A 14,822-nucleotide genomic window follows, 5' to 3' on the forward strand; every position below is an offset into this window, starting at 1 on the left:
TCTTTTCCCCCACCTCACTGGGGTCGGCAGCACCACGGAGGAAAGTGCTGAATGGTGAAAGAACAGAAAAATGAAATCTGGTTTTGCCTTTTTTCGCGACTCCTAGTTGGGGTCAGCAGCAGCATGGGGGAAAGCGCCAAAAGGTAAAAGAACAGAAAAATGAAATCTGGTTTTGCCTTTTTTACTTTTCCCCTCGCTGGGGTCGGCAGCAGCATGGGGGAAAGCGCCGCTGCCGCCTCCGGTGTCCCCAGCCCAGTGGTGCCGGGGCTGATGATGACTCCGATGACTCACGGGGAAGGCAGGAGGAAGGAGGGGAGGAAGCGGCGCGTGCACGGGGCCGTGGTGTTTGTAAACCTAAAAAAAGCCATGTGCGGGCAGGCAGCGTGCTGGGCCGGCGGGGAGGCGGGGAGGGAGATCCACAGGGCGGGCGGCGTGATCCCAGTGAGATCCCAGTGAGATCCCAGCATGATCCCAGTGAGATCCCAGTGAGATCCCAGTGAGATCCCAATATGATCCCAGCGAGATCCCAATATGATCCCAGCGAGATCCCAGTGAGATCCCAGTGAGATCCCAGTATGATCCCAGTGAGATCCCAGTATGATCCCAGCGAGATCCCAGCATGATCCCAGCATGATCCCAGTGCAATCCCAGTATGATCCCAGTGAGATCCCAGTGTGATCCCAGTGAGATCCCAGTATGATCCCAGTGAGATCCCAGTGCGATCCCAGTGCGATCCCAGTGCGATCCCAGTGCGATCCCAGCACAATCCTAGTGTGATCCCAGTGTCATCCAGAGGGGAGCACGGAGATCCACAGGGCAGGCGTGATCCCAGTGTGATCCCAGTGTGATCCCAGTGCACTCCCAGTATGCTCCCAATGCTCCCCAGTTGGCAGACAGGCTGTTCCCAGTGCACTCCCAGTGCTCCCAGTATGCTCCCAATACTCCCCAGTTGGCAGACAGGCCGTTCCCAGTGTGCCCCAACACCAACCATCCCAGCCAGGGAGGCTCATGGAGACACCTGGCACAGCTGGGAGCAGCCGGCACTGCCAGCAGGGCTGGTGCAGCCATGGCGTTAATTAAGTGCTGGGCCTTTAATTGCAACGGCGTTAATTGGTGCAGGTTTAGGCGCCTGAGCTTTAACTGCAGTGGCTTCAAGGCAATGGCCTTAAGTGCAGAGGCTTTAATTGCAACATCAGTGGGTTCCTTTGGAGCCCCTCACTGATCCTGCCCCATCTCTGGAGCCCCTCACTGATCCTGCCCCACCTCTGGAGCCCCTCACTCATCCTGCCCCACCTCACTCACCCTGCCCCATCTCTGGAGCCCCTCACTCATCCTGCCCCATCTCTGGAGCCCCTCACTCATCCTGCCCCACCTCTGGAGCCCCTCACTCACCCTGCCCCACCTCTGGAGCCCCTCACTCACCCTGCCCCACATTCCCTGCTCCACCCCAGCTCCTGGGATGTTTCTCCATCCTTTCCAGCCAGCCTGAGAAGCAGAGCAGACTGTGCCACCAGCCCTGTGGTGACAAACCCTCCGGCCACCCCACGGCCTCCACACTGACAACTGCAGCATTTACAACTTGCACCAATCCCTTTTCTTTTTTTTTTTAAACAGCATTTTCAAGCTCGGGGTGGTTCAGAATTTTTTTTTCCCCTCGTTTGGCTGTGATGGGAACTGCAGGCTCAGGAGCTCGTGGTCCCCAGCTCCCCCCTTCGACAGCAAAATCTCATTTAATCAAAAGATGCGGCGACTGGATGTGCAGAAGCACTTGGCTCTCGCTCTCTTTCTTTCCCCTTAAGAACTGCCATTTTAGCTGTAGCAAACAAACACGCTGCATTGTCCCTGCCTCCACAGCCCTGCCTGCAAAGCCCAGCCCAGCAAAAGGGGATTTTGGCCCCGGGACAGAGGAGCAAAGGGGCTGAGCTGGGTTGCTGGGGCTGGCAGTGGTGTGGCAGGCAGATGTGGAATGGGGACGGGCCCATCGCAGCTGTTTCACCTCCAGCCTCTTCCCGTTTCATTTCATCTCCCCTTGGATGCCGGCCCGGGGAGCGGGGGATAAATAAAAAAAGCTCTTTCATCCTCAGAAACGGTCTGGCACCCTTCTACACAGAGCTCAAAGCACCCAGATTAAAGCGCTGGCACGGGAGGGAGCTGGGGGTGTCCCCAGGAGGGACTTGGGGGCATCTCCCCCATCCCAGCCCGCAGTGGGGACAGCGAGGGGACAGGGACACTGGGTTTGGTGCTGGCCCCTTCAGGACGTCCCCTTGAGAGGACACCCTGAGCACACGTGGAGTCAGGGACACGGCAGGGACAGGGAATGGGGACCCAGTGCCACAGGGACAGGGAAAGCTGGCACGGGCTGGGACCAAGGACCCCAATGTCACAAAGGGTCCAGCACAGGCAGGAAGAGACCCCAGGGGAAGGGGAATGGGGACAAGGGACCCCAATGGCACGGGAATGGGGACAAGGGACCCCAATGGCACGGGAATGGGGACAGGAGAGCCCTGTCCACATAGGGAAGGGACTGGGGACCCCAATGGCATGGGAATGGGGACAAGGGACCCCAATGGCACGGGAATGGGGACAGGAGAGCCCTGTCCATGCAGGGAAGGGACTGGGGACACCAATGGCATGGGAATGGGGACAAGGGGAGCCCTGTCCACACAGGGAAGGGACTGGGGACACCAATGGCATGGGAATGGGGACAGGGGACTCTGCACAGGCAAGAAGGGACCCCAGTGGCACAGAAATAGGGACGAGGGACCCCAGCACAGGCAGGCAGGTGACTGAGGACCCCAATGGCATGGGAATGGGGACAAGGGACCCCAATGGCATGGGAATGGGGACAAGGGACCCTGCACAGGCAGGAAGGGATCAGGAATGCCAGTGCTGCAGGAACAGGGAGCAGGGAGCCAAGCATGCACAGCTGGGGGACAAGGGACACCGCTGCCATAGGGATGGGGACACTGGCGCACACAAACAGGGAACCAAGGGTGTCCTGATGGATCAGAGATAGGGACTGGGAGACTCCCAAAGGGAACCCCAACGCTGTGGGGACAGGGACACACACTGCCATGGGGACAGGGACACACACTGCCATGGGGACAGGGACACACACTGCCACGGGGACAGGGACACACAGTGCCACGGGGACAGGGACACACACTGCCACGGGGACAGGGACACACACTGCCATGGGGACAGGGACACACACTGCCATGGGGATAGGGACACACACTGCCATGGGGACAGGGACACACACTGCCATGGGGACAGGGCACCCCATGTCACACGCATGGGGAGCAGGGATCCCAGCAGTGTGGGAATGGAGACTGGGAACACTGGAACATGCAGGAAGGAGTCTGAATATCCCAAAGGCACAGAGACAGGGACCAGGCACCCCAGCACAGGCAGGCAGGGCACCAGGGACCCCAGGAGGACAAGAACTGGGGACTGCAGCACATGCAGGAAGGGAAATGGGGACCTTGATGCCATGGGGACAAGAATTGGTGACTGCAGCACATGCAGAACCAGGACCAAGGACCCTGGCACCTTGGGGACAAGGACTGGGGACCCCAGTGCCATGGGGACAGCTCACCCCCAGTGTGCCAGCACCAGGGACACCCCAGAAAGGGCTTTTTGGGACACAGAGCCAGAGCACAACCATGTGACCCAGAGACATCATGCCACCACTTTGCCATCCCCACTCCCAGCTGGGCCAGCAAAGCCCATCAAAGGAAAGGCCAAATTCCTGGGGACGCACACACTTTTTGCCTTCTCCAGACCCCACCAGAGCCACCTTCCCCCTTAATTACCTGCAAAAAAGAGTCCATGCCCGGCAATCCGGAAAAACAAACCTTGTCAGGCTAACGAGGTGCCAAAGGCCAAGAGCTGGGCTCCTTTATGGGGCCACCATAACGCCCTGGAGGACTCTGCTCCGGCGCTGCCCAGCCCTTCCCAGCATGATGCAACCTCGGGGCTCACCGCATCCCGGCACAACCCACCGCCCCGGCACCTGCCACCGACTCGAGCTGAGATTTCTGATTTTTGGGGGTTTTTTTTTTGTTTTTTTTTTGCACAGCATCCGGAGGCAGCTCCGGCGTTGGCGGGCGCACGCGCCGGCCGCGAGATCCGAAGCATCCCCACACGTGGTGCCAAAAACGCCGCTCACCGCCGGCTCCCAACTTTGATTTTTTGGCAGCGCTCTCCCCACCCTGACCTCGGCGATGTCCCTTGGAGCCACCAACGCCCGCAGCCGCTCGGGATGGCAAAACTGCCAAAGCGCGCTGGGATGTGACCAAAATCACCGTCTGGGCGGGTGGCTGAGACCCCCCTGAGGAGGGGCAGCTGTTTTTTTGTGCCCACCTCCGTCCTGCCGTGACGGAAAGCGGGGGGATGCCCGCTCCGGACCCCGGGGCTTCGTCACGGCGAGGGATGACAGCTGCCACCGGCCCCGGGTGACGTCACGGTGACGTCACGGCGGGGAGCCTCATCGCCCTTGTTCGCATCACCCCGCCGCACCTCTGAGCTCAGCACATTTCGCGATGGTTTTAATGGAAACAATGATTAATAAAGGCGAAAAAGCACACGGGGGAATGACGATATGGGGGGGAGGAGGGGGGTGCACCTTAAGTTTTATCGCCCTCCCACCCCTAAACACCGCCACCCCCCCTTCCCCCCCCCCACCACGAAGCGATGCTGGAGGGAAAGGAAAGGGATAAAAGAAGGAAAACAGCCCCAAAACGGGGGCGGGGGCGCGGGGCCCTCCCCAGGCCCCGCCGCTTTGTCCTCTCGGCCCCGCGGGGCCGCCAGCACCGCGGGGGGGGGGGGGGGTCTTTAACCTCCCCCGCACCGCCCCGCAAGCCCAAGGAGGGACTGGGGTTATTTGGGGAGGGTTTGGGGGGGTGCAACGAGAGTGTTTTGGAGGGGAGAAGGGGTGCGCTTACCTCGCCGCTGCCCCCGCGCTGCCCCGCAGCCCCCGCCGGCCCCGCACGGCGCCGGCCCTCAGGAGGAAGCCATCTTGTCTCCCTCTCCTCCGCGCTCCCTCACCGCCGCCCCGCTGCAGCCGGGGGGGGGAATGAGCGCCGCATCCCTGCTCCCCCCCTGCCCTCCTCCTCCTCCTCCTCTTCTTCTTCCCTCCTTCCTCCTCCTCCTCCTCCTTCCTCCTCCTCCTTCTTCCTCCTCCTCCTCCTCCTCCTTTCCCCCCCACGCACAGCCCCCCCCCTTTCCCCCACGCAGTGGCACCGCCCGCCCGCTCCCTGCGCTGCGCAGGAGCGGGCCATGAGGGGGACGCGGGGGGGGACACGGGGGGATGTGGGGACACGGGGGGGGGGGGAACATGAGAGGGACATGGCGGGGGACACGAAGGGGACACGGTGAGGACATGAGGAGGGACACGGGGGAATGTGGGGACACGAGAGGGACACGGAGGGGGACATGAAGGGGACGCGAGGGGTGACACGAGGGGGACACGGAGGAGGGACAGGGGGGACATGAGGGGGACACGAGGGGGGACATGAGAGGGATATGAAGGGGACACGGGGGGGACACAGGGGGGATATGGGGACATGAGTGGGACATGAGAGGGACACGGAGGGATGTGGGGACACAAGGGGGGGACACGAGGGAGGTGCAGATGGCACACTAGGGGGACAAGGACAGGGACACAGACACGCGACCCCACAACCCCAAAATGGGGTCACAGGACCCCCAAGCCCTGCCCTTTGTGTCACTGTCCCCCAGGAAACTGAGGCAGGGATGGGAGCAGCCAAAAACCCCAAAAGCAGCCGGGGAGCCCCCAAAAAGCTCTTTACACCCCAATATTTCCCTGCCATTAAACCCCCGAGAACCTCGTTAATTGTTGTCCATTAATTTGGGTATGTTAATTGGGGAACATCGGTCATTTGGCTTGGATTAATCTGAGTCCAGGCTTGGATAAACCGGAGTCAAGGCTTGGATAAACCTGAGTCCAGTTTTGGATAAAGCCAAGTCCAGGCTTGGATAAACCCAAATCTAGGCTTGGATAAACCTGAGTTCCGGGCTTGGATAAACCCGAATCCAGGCTTGGAGAAACCTTAGTCAAGGCTTGGATAAAGCCGAGTCCAAGCTTGGATAAACCCGAGTCCAGGGCTGGATAAAGCCGAGTCCAGGGCTGGATAAATCTGAGTCCAGGGCTGGATAAAGCCGAGTCCAGGGCTGGATAAAGCCAAGTCCAGGGCTGGATAAAGCTGAGTCCAGGGCTGGTGCCCCCGTTCCTGCTGGGAATGGGGTTTTCTGTGGGTTTATTTAGGATTTATCCCCCAAAGCTGAAGGGGACAGGTCGGAGCATCCTTCCCTGGGCTGGGGCAGCCCGCGCTAATGAGCGGCTCCCCAAGACGTTGATTAGTTATGCAAATGAGCGGGAAAGACACCCAGAGCCGCCCGGCAAGGCAGCAGAGGCTCTGAGAGCTGAGCCTTGACCTCTGCCATCTTCATCCTCCCCTTCTTCCCGTCCCAAACCCTCACGGATGGGGAAAATCGGGGGAAAAATCAGGAAATCAGCCCCGGGGGGACAGGAGGAGCTCCAGGCGGGCCTGGCCGAGCGGGAGGAACTGGAGGAACTGGAGGAACTGGTGCAGGCAGAGACTCCGGGCACACCGTGGGAATCGCGGCACACCCGGCCCGGGCCACGGGCACCGGGGGATGCCGCCTCTGTGCCCGCTGCCATCCCCAAAATTCCCCTTTTTCCCCCAGATCCTGCCTGGAAAAGCGGCGCGGACAAACCCTCCCGGCCGCTTTTCGGTTTCCAGCCGCGTTCCTGCCAAGGGCAAAGTCCTTCCCGTGCCTCGCCGAGCCACCTGCGCCAAGGTCCGTGCCACCCCATGCCACCCGTGCCACCCTCCAGAGGGAAAAACACCCCTGCATCCACCTCGGAGGCGCTCACAGCCCGAAAACACCAAAAAAAAGCGCAAAGCGACACCGAATTTTGGGGTTTTTTTAGGGGGAAAAGCACCAAAATCAATGCCAAGCAGATGTTTCTCCCTCCCACGCTGCAGACCCCCCAAGCTGGAGCAGCTCCCCCCTTTTTTTTTTTTTTTTTTGCGTGGGCACAAAATGTGAAATCCCGGCTCCAAGCACCCCGGCCGGTCGGACCGGGAGCGCGTTGGAATTTTTTGGGTGAAGAAAACGCCGCGACTCGTTCAGCTCCCGGGCACGGCTCTGCCTCCCCCTTCCTTGGCACCCCCTCTTTATTTTGGGGGGGTTCCGTGCAGCGTTTTGAGAGAAATCCCAAGGAATTCGGTTTAAAGTCGGGTTGGGTTCCGCCCGTCCCGCGGCGCTGCTTTGGGGATGCCCCAGGGACGAGATGAATTTTTTCTTTTTTTTTTTTTTCTGGGGTGTTTTAAAGCATCCGAGTGGCCTTTAAGGCAGCAGAAAGTCCCATTTCCCACGGAAATACCCTTAAAAAAAAAACCAAACCCAACCACCACCACCAACCAAGGAGGGGCTTTCCCTGCCCACCCCCTCCGAGTGACGGCGACGCTACAAAGGGGTCACAAATCGCCCCAAAAAGTGGGGACGAGACGGGGGACGGGGTTTGGGGTCACAAATCACCCCAAAAAGTGGGGACGAGACGGGGGAATGGGGTTTGGGGTCACAAATCACCCCAAAAAGTGGGGACGAGATGGGGGAATGGGTTTTAGGGTCACAAATCACCCCAAAAAGTGGGGACGAGACGGGGGACGGGGTTTGGGGTCACAAATCACCCCAAAAAGTGGGGACGAGAGGGGGGAATGGGGTTTAGGATCACAAATCACCCCAGAAAGTGGGAACGAGAGGGGGGTCCGGGGTTAGGGGGAGCTGGGGCTCGCTCACCTCCCTGCGCAGCCTCTCCATCTCCATCCCGGGGGGGCAGCGTCAGATTTCGGGGCTCCCCCCGGCCGGGGGGGCGGCCGGGCCGGGCTGGCGGAGCCCCCAGGGCGGCGACAGCGACATGGCGGGGTCACCGCGTCCCCCTGGCCGGGGACACCGCGGCTTCTGCGGGACAGAGCCGCGAGTCACCCCCAGTTTTAATTTCCACACGGGGGGGGCGGCCCCGCTGTCTCCCCACCCCTCAGCCCCCCCCAAAACCGGGGTGCAGCCTCGCCGCTGTTAATCCCACCCCTTCTTTTCTTCCAACCTCATTTTCCTTTTCTCTCTCGTTTTGCTTTTTTTGTTTTTTTTCCTTTTTCCTCCTTCCCTCCCCCCCCCCCGCGCCTCAACCCCGCACAACTTCCCAACTTCAGCCGCGCACCGGCAACTTTCCACCTCCCCCAAAACCCCCGAATTTCCACAGAAAAATGAATTTACCGGGCAAAAAACCACCAGGGGTTCGCCCCCCCTCGTTGGCAGCGGGGCTCGGGCCGGGGCTGAGCGCGCTGCCGGCGGCCGGGGGGGCTCGGGGGGACCCCGAGGGGCTCGGGATGTCGCGGGCACCCCGAGGGGAGCCCGGAGCCGCCGCACGTTGCTGCCGCCGCCGCCGCCGCCGCTCTGCTGCTGCTTCCTTTGTTCTGCAGCGCCCGCTCGGGGGGACCCGCCGGGAGCACGGGGGGCTCCGGGCCCGCGCCGGGGGCTCGGGGGTAACGGGGGGAGCGGGGAGGGGAGGGGCAGCGGGGGGAACCCCGGGGAGAACGGGAGGGGGAGAAACCCGGGGGGAACGGGGAAATGGGGAGGGGGAGAACCCTGGGGGTAACGGGGGGAACCCCGGGGGGAACGGGGAGGGGGAGAACACCGGGGGCAACGGGGAGAACGGGGAGAGGGGGGGACAGCGGGGGGAACCCCGGGGAGAACGGGAGGGGGAGAAATCCGGGGGGAACGGGAGGGGGAGAACCCCGGGGGTAACGGGATGGGGGAGAACACCGGGGGGGAACGGGAGAAACACCGGAGGGAACGGGGGTAACGGGGAAATGGGGAGGGGGAGAACCCCGGGGGGAACGGGGACGGGGAGAAACACCGGGGGGAACGGGGAGAACCGCAGGGGGAACGGGGAGAAACACCGGGGGGATCGGGGAGAACGGGGAGAACCCGGGGGGCTCAGGGAGAACGGGGGAACGGGGATAACGAGGAAGGGGCGAACCCCGGGGGGAACGGGGAGAACTCCGGGGGGAACGGGGGGCAACGTTCTCCGGGGAGAACGGGAATAACGGGGAGAGGGAGAACCCCCGGGGCTTTGGGGGTAACAGGGAGAAAGGGGGGTGGGAGTTTTGTGGGGTTTTGCTGCCGTAGGGTGGCTGAGCGCGGGGCTGCGGTGGGTTGTTGTAGGGTTGTTGCAGGGTTGTTGCAGGGTTGTTGTAGGGTTGTTGCAGGGTTGTTGTTTTTGTAGGGTTCTTGTGGGATGGCGAGGGCTGTGCGACCCCGTTGGGTTTGTGGGGCCGTGGGCTGTGAGTCCTCTGGTGTTTGTTGTTTTTGTGGGGTCGGAAGCGGGGTCTGCGCGGGTCTCGCTCTGCGTTATTGTGGGGTCGCCGGGGGAAATCCCCACCCCACAGCCCCCAAATCCCCCATATCCCAGACCCCCCATTCCCTGCCCCATATCCCACCCCACAGCCCCCAAATCCCCCATATCCCAGACCCCCCATTCCCTGCCCCATATCCCACCCCACAGCCCCCAAATCCCCCCTACCCCAGATCCCCCATTTCCTGCTCCATATCCTCCCAAATCCCAAATCACCACCCCAATCCCACCCCTCCCACCCTGTGTTTTGTAGGGTCTCACACCAGGCTGAGCACCATCCCCACCCCTCTTTTAGGACCCAAATCCCCTTGGTTTTCCCCCAAACCCATGGGGCACGGCCATCCCCCCCATCACAACACCCCAAAACTGGGGGAAAATGTCCCCCCACGTCCCCCTGTGTCCCCTTAGGGCCACCCCGAGACACGGAGCAGCTCCTCAGCGATTTGATCTCAATTTAAGGGAAACAATTAAATACAAAATAACAAACGATGGGGGTCGGGTAAAACACCGGGATTTTCCATGGGAACTCCAGCAGGAAACCCACCCCAAAGAGGGGCAGAGGGTCACAGCAAGGACCGGGGGAATCCTGACCCCAAAACCCCACACGGCTCTGAGGATCCAGCTCTGGCCAGGACAGAGGGTCTGAGGGGACACTGGGGACCAGGACATGTCCCAGGTCCTTGGGATCGTGTCCCTTGTCCTCAGGATTGTGTCCCAGGTCCTTGGGATCGTGTCCCTTGTCCTCGGGACCATGTCCCCTGTCCCCAGGATCGTGTCCCTTGTCCTCAGGATCGTGTCCCCTGTCCCAGGATCGTGTCCTTTGTCCTCGGGGTAGTGTCTCCAGTCCTCTGGACCATGTCCCCTCTCCTTGGGACCCTGTCCTTTGTCCTGAGGATTGTGTCCCCTGTCTCCAGGACTGTGTCCCCTGTCCCCGGGACTGTGTCTCCTCTCCTTGGGACCCTGTCCCCTGTCCTCGGGGTCTTCAGGCAGACGCTGCCCCTTGCCCGGAGCTCAGGGGTTCAGGATGGGATGGCACAGAGTGGGCACCCAGGGATGTCACAAAGGCCTCCACCTGCAAGGACAGCCTGGCTGAAGGGGTGGCACAGGGGTGGCACCGCGATGGGGCAGGGGTGGCCCTGGGATGGACTGGGATGGAACCGGGATGGCACCGGGATGGGGCACAGGCGGTACTGGGATGGAACTGGGATGAAACTGGGATGGACTGGGATGGCCCTGGCACTGGGACGGTGTAGGAATGGATGGGGGTGGCACCAGAATGGCACTGGGATGGACTGGGATGGCACTGGGATGGATTGGGATGGCCCTGGCACTGGAGCAGCGTAGGAATGGACTTGGGTGGCATCAGGATGGCACCGGGATGGACTGGGATGGACTGGGATGGACTGGGATGGCACTGGGATGGATTGGGATGGAGTGGGATGGCCCTGGCACTGGGGCAGTGTAGGAATGGACTCGGGCGGCACCAGGATGGCACCGGGGCAGTGCCACCCACCCCACCTGTGCCACCCCACCTGTGGCACCCACCTGTGCCATGAGCAGGCCCTGCCTGGCCCGGTCGTGCTCAAAGTCCTGCTCCACGTCCAGCACCAGGACGGGCGCGCGCCGCGCTGCCTCACAGTGGATCCTGCAGAGAGAGGGACAGCGAGGGCTTCACCCCAAAAACCCCTAAAATCCTCAAAAAAAACCCCAAAACCCAGGGCACCCCAAAGCTGGGCACGCATCGGGACTCACTCGGTGGCCCTGGCCACCAGCCACAGCTCGTGCTGGCCATGGAGCTGCTGCAGGTAGCCCAGGCTGGATCCCGCCCTCCTTGAGGGGTTAAACCTCAAAGAAACCCAAAAAAAACCCCAAAAAAACCCCAAAAACCCCAAAACCCAGGGCACCCCAAAGCTGGGCACGCATCAGGACTCACTCGGTGGCCCTGGCCACCAGCCACAGCTCGTGCTGGCCATGGAGCTGCTCCAGGTAGCCCAGCTGGACCCCGCCCTCCTCGCTCCTCGCCCGCCGCCGCAGCCGCTCCAGGCACGTCTGAGGAGAGGAAAAACCAAATGTCACCCTTTGGAAAACGCTTTATAAGAGTGTAAATAGGGATAAAAGGGATAAAATACGTAATATACAAAAGTAAAAATCTTTATTATGTATCAAGATTATAAGATATGTATCAAGATTATAAGATATGTATCAAGATTATAAGATACAAGATATACTATCTAATAGATTATATATATTACCTAGATATTAATTTGATAAATATATTTATCAAATATATAAATTATATAGAATATAAATATATATTTCTCGAATGTTTTATAAATACATGTATCAAATGTATAAAATAAAAAATATATTTATCTAATATTTTATAAATGTATTTATCAAAGTACTATTTATCCTAAACCCATCCTAAAACCCACCCTAAACACACCCCAAAAATGCACCCTAAAAACCAACCTTAACCCCACCCTAACCCCATGGGATAAACCCGGCCCTGCTCCCCCAGGTGTGGAACTCCAGGTGCCCCTGGGCTGGAGCAGCCCTGGTGCCCGGTGCCCACCTGGGGCAGCCCCGTGTGCCCACCTGAGGGCTGTGCAGTGCCCGGTGCCCACCTGGGGCAGCCCCATGCCCAGTGCCCACCTGGGGCAGCCCCGTGCCCACCTGTGGGCTGTGCAGTGCCCACCCGGGGCAGCCCCATGCCCGGTGCCCACCTGGGGGCTGGCACGCAGGTACAGGAAGCCGTGGGGCGCGGCGTGGGGTGCCAGGTGCCGCAGCAGCAGCTCGTGCCAGTCCTGGTAGATCGCCCACTCCAGGGGCTGCAGGTGCCCGGCCTCCAGCAGGGTCTTGGCAAAGACGTACCTGGGCAGGGATGGGCACAGGGCAGCTCCCGTGCCCAGGGGAGATTTGGCACTGATCTGGGGTTTTTGGGGTTTTTTTTGTGCCCCTTTTTGGGGTACCTGTGCCTCCCCTTTTTGGGGTACCCGTGCCCCCTTTTTGGGGTACTTGTACCCCCTTTTTTGGGGTACCTCTGCCCCCCTTTTTGGGGTACCTGTGCCCCATTTTTGGGGTACCTGTTCCCTTTTTTGGGGTACCTGTCACTGAACAGCGAGCGCTCAAAGACCCTCACGGGGGGGGCGGTGCCGGGGGTCTCCCCGCTCTCCTCGGGGGGCTCCAGCACGGCCTTGAGGCGGCTCAGGCACGAGAAGCTCTGGAAGGTGAAGGACCAGCGGGCGGGCTCCTGGTACATCAGCTGCAGCAGGTTGGCACTGCCCCCCGACACCTGCACGGGCGTTTTATCAACAGGAATGTTGTAAATCAAATCCACACAATGCATTTGTGTGCTGCAGTTTTATAGATGGAAATATTTTGTAAATATTCGTATTTATGAAGTATGAATGTAATTATTTTCTTACTTTATAAATATAAATATTTACAAAATATCTTACCAATACTTATATTTATAAACGTATAGATCCGTATATTTATAAATATATAAATTACATGAATATAAATATTATACACATTTTATAAATATATATTTATATATAGAATATATGTATTCTATATATATATTCTATATTTCTATTATATTCTATATTTCATATATATTTATATGAAAATATAAATATTATGTACCTTTTATAGATACACATATTATAGATATACATATTATATACATTTAATAAATATAAATATTATACAATATAGAAAATTATAATTATATTTATAATTATATTTGTATAAATATTTATGTATAAATATAAATATAGATTATAAATATAGATTATAAACATAAATATAGATTATAAATAGAAATATAAATATAAAACAGGACTCAGGAAAACGGGGGGCTCCGTGGCAGGGAAGGGATGTGGCAAGCACAAACCCAGGAGATGCTGCACCCCTTCCCCAAAACCCACCCTAAAAACACACCCTGAACCCCCCCCAACACCCCATAAACCCATTGGGGTCAGGTGTTGGCACAGCCCTGGGACACCTGCGGGCACATTTGGGGTCAGGGCTGGCACATTTGGGGTCAGGGGCGTGGCCGGAGCCGCCCCCGTTACCTGGGCAGTGCCAGCGGCCCCCGGCACCCGGCGCCACTGCGCCACCGGCTCCGTCACCAGGTGCCACCGCGGGAAGGCGGCGGCCAGCAGCCTCAGGAAGGTGGATTTGCCCACGGCTGGAGGGAGGGAGGGAGAGCAGGGTCAGCCTGGGCTCTGGGGTCAGCCTGGGCTGTGGGGTCAGCCTGGGTGTGCCCCCCATCTCTGCCCCTGGGGATTTGGGGTCAGCCTGGGGGTGTGGGGTGAGCCTGAGGGTCCCCAGTCCTGGCTCTAAGGGATGTGGGGTCAGCCTGGGTGTGCCCTCCATCTCTGGACTCTGTGAATGTGGGGTGCCCCCCCAGCAAATCCCAGAGACACGAGGTGTCCCCCTGCCCCAAATCCCGAGGTGAGCCTGGGTGTCCATGCCCGCTCCCAGCAATGTGGGATGAGCCCGAGTTCCCCCATCCCCACCCCTGGGATGAGCCCGGGTTCCCCCATTCCCGCTCCTGGGATGAGCCCGGGTTCCCCCATTCCCACCCCTGGGATGAGCCCGGGTTCCCCCATCCCCACCCCTGGGATGAGCCCGGGTTCCCCCATCCCCACCCCTGGGATGAGCCCGGGTTCCCCCATTCCCACTCCAGGCAACCTGGGGTGAGCCTGGGTGTCCCCCTCAGGACCCGGGCTGAGTCTGGGGGTTCCCCCACCCCAAATCTCGGAAATATTGGGGTGAACCTGGCGTTTCCTCCCTGTGGCTATTGGGTAAATCTGGGGGTGCCCCTTCCCGGCTCCTGGGAGTGTGGGGTGAGCCCGGGTGACTCCAACCCGACCCCGAGAATTTGGGGTGAGCCCTGTCTGTCCCTAACACCCTTTGTGTCCCCCTCCCAGCTCCCAGCAGCTCGGGGTTTTGCGGCGCGCCCCCAGCAGCGATAATTAAGATAATTACCGCCATTAATTACAGCCCTGGCCAGCCCGCCCCGCTCCCCTCGCACCCCAAGCCCCCCGGTCCCCCCGGTACCGATGTTCCCCTCCAGGGCGAGCCGCAGGGCGGCCCCGCACCGCCCCATGCCGCCGCCGCTTCCGCCTTCCCGCGTCATATGCTAATGAGATGGTAATCAGCAGCGCGCGCCACCGCCCCGTGACGTCAGCGCGCGGGAAGTGGGCGGGGGGAGGAGGCGGAAACAGCGAGGGTGGGGGGGCGGAACGGGGGCGATATGGTAATTTATGCAAATGAGGCGCTGTCCGCAGCGTGTCAGGGCAATGCGGGGGGCAGGGGAGAGAGGGTGGGGCACAAAATGGGG

At 59.7% G+C, this 14,822-nt stretch overlaps 2 protein-coding genes and 1 long non-coding RNA gene across 6 annotated transcripts in view; 1 reads left to right on the top strand and 2 right to left on the bottom strand.

Annotated features, from left to right (window-relative positions):
- Positions 1 to 5,105, bottom strand: part of TET3 (tet methylcytosine dioxygenase 3) — a 28,679-nt gene extending 23,574 nt beyond the window's left edge. For 2 of the 3 annotated variants that reach the window (XR_013185589.1, XM_077191645.1), the window contains exon 1: positions 3,816 to 4,616. Coding sequence is in view for 1 of the 3 variants with exons in the window: in XM_077191645.1 (XP_077047760.1) it covers positions 3,816 to 3,833 (18 nt within the window). In the remaining 2 variants the exon portion in view is untranslated. Of the gene's footprint in view, positions 1 to 3,815; positions 4,617 to 4,946 lie in introns of those variants that run through there. The other variant, XM_077191646.1, reaches the window with a different exon arrangement.
- A 246-nt stretch (positions 5,106 to 5,351) lies between these two features.
- LOC143696177 (uncharacterized) lies at positions 5,352 to 8,322 on the top strand. Its single transcript, XR_013185616.1, has 3 exons — positions 5,352 to 5,375; positions 6,733 to 6,846; positions 8,262 to 8,322. It is a non-coding gene; the product is annotated as an uncharacterized LOC143696177 (long non-coding RNA).
- Positions 8,323 to 9,903: 1,581 nt separating this feature from the next.
- Positions 9,904 to 14,690, bottom strand: DGUOK (deoxyguanosine kinase). 2 transcript variants are annotated; one of them, XR_013185615.1, is made up of 7 exons: positions 14,540 to 14,690; positions 13,549 to 13,664; positions 12,574 to 12,761; positions 12,165 to 12,340; positions 11,400 to 11,515; positions 11,012 to 11,111; positions 9,904 to 10,538 (listed from the first exon to the last, which is right to left on the bottom strand). XR_013185615.1 is itself a non-coding variant. In XM_054650652.2 (7 exons), exons 1-7 carry the CDS (start codon positions 14,616 to 14,618, stop codon positions 10,449 to 10,451), a joined length of 837 nt encoding a protein of 278 aa, XP_054506627.2. In that variant the 5' UTR covers positions 14,619 to 14,689; the 3' UTR covers positions 9,904 to 10,448. The 2 variants fall into 2 exon arrangements, 1 of the variants encoding a protein (XP_054506627.2); XM_054650652.2 differs by having other exon boundaries at positions 12,193 to 12,340; positions 14,540 to 14,689.
- Positions 14,691 to 14,822: the final 132 nt, after the last annotated feature.

This window comes from Agelaius phoeniceus, chromosome 30 (genome assembly GCF_051311805.1).
Source record: "Agelaius phoeniceus isolate bAgePho1 chromosome 30, bAgePho1.hap1, whole genome shotgun sequence".
In the NCBI taxonomy this organism is placed as follows: domain Eukaryota; kingdom Metazoa; phylum Chordata; class Aves; order Passeriformes; family Icteridae; genus Agelaius; species Agelaius phoeniceus.

Bases quoted from the DNA above. Each gene is read 5' to 3' on its own strand.
- DGUOK (XM_054650652.2), bottom strand. From the start codon at position 14,618: ATGACGCGGGAAGGCGGAAGCGGCGGCGGCATGGGGCGGTGCGGGGCC. The intron at 13,665-14,539 runs GTACCGGGGGGA...CCCTCCCTCCAG, and splicing joins CGCCCTGGAGGGGAACATCG to CCGTGGGCAAATCCACCTTC. The intron at 11,112-11,399 runs GTGAGTCCTGAT...CTCTCTCTGCAG, and splicing joins CTGGTGGCCAGGGCCACCGA to GATCCACTGTGAGGCAGCGC.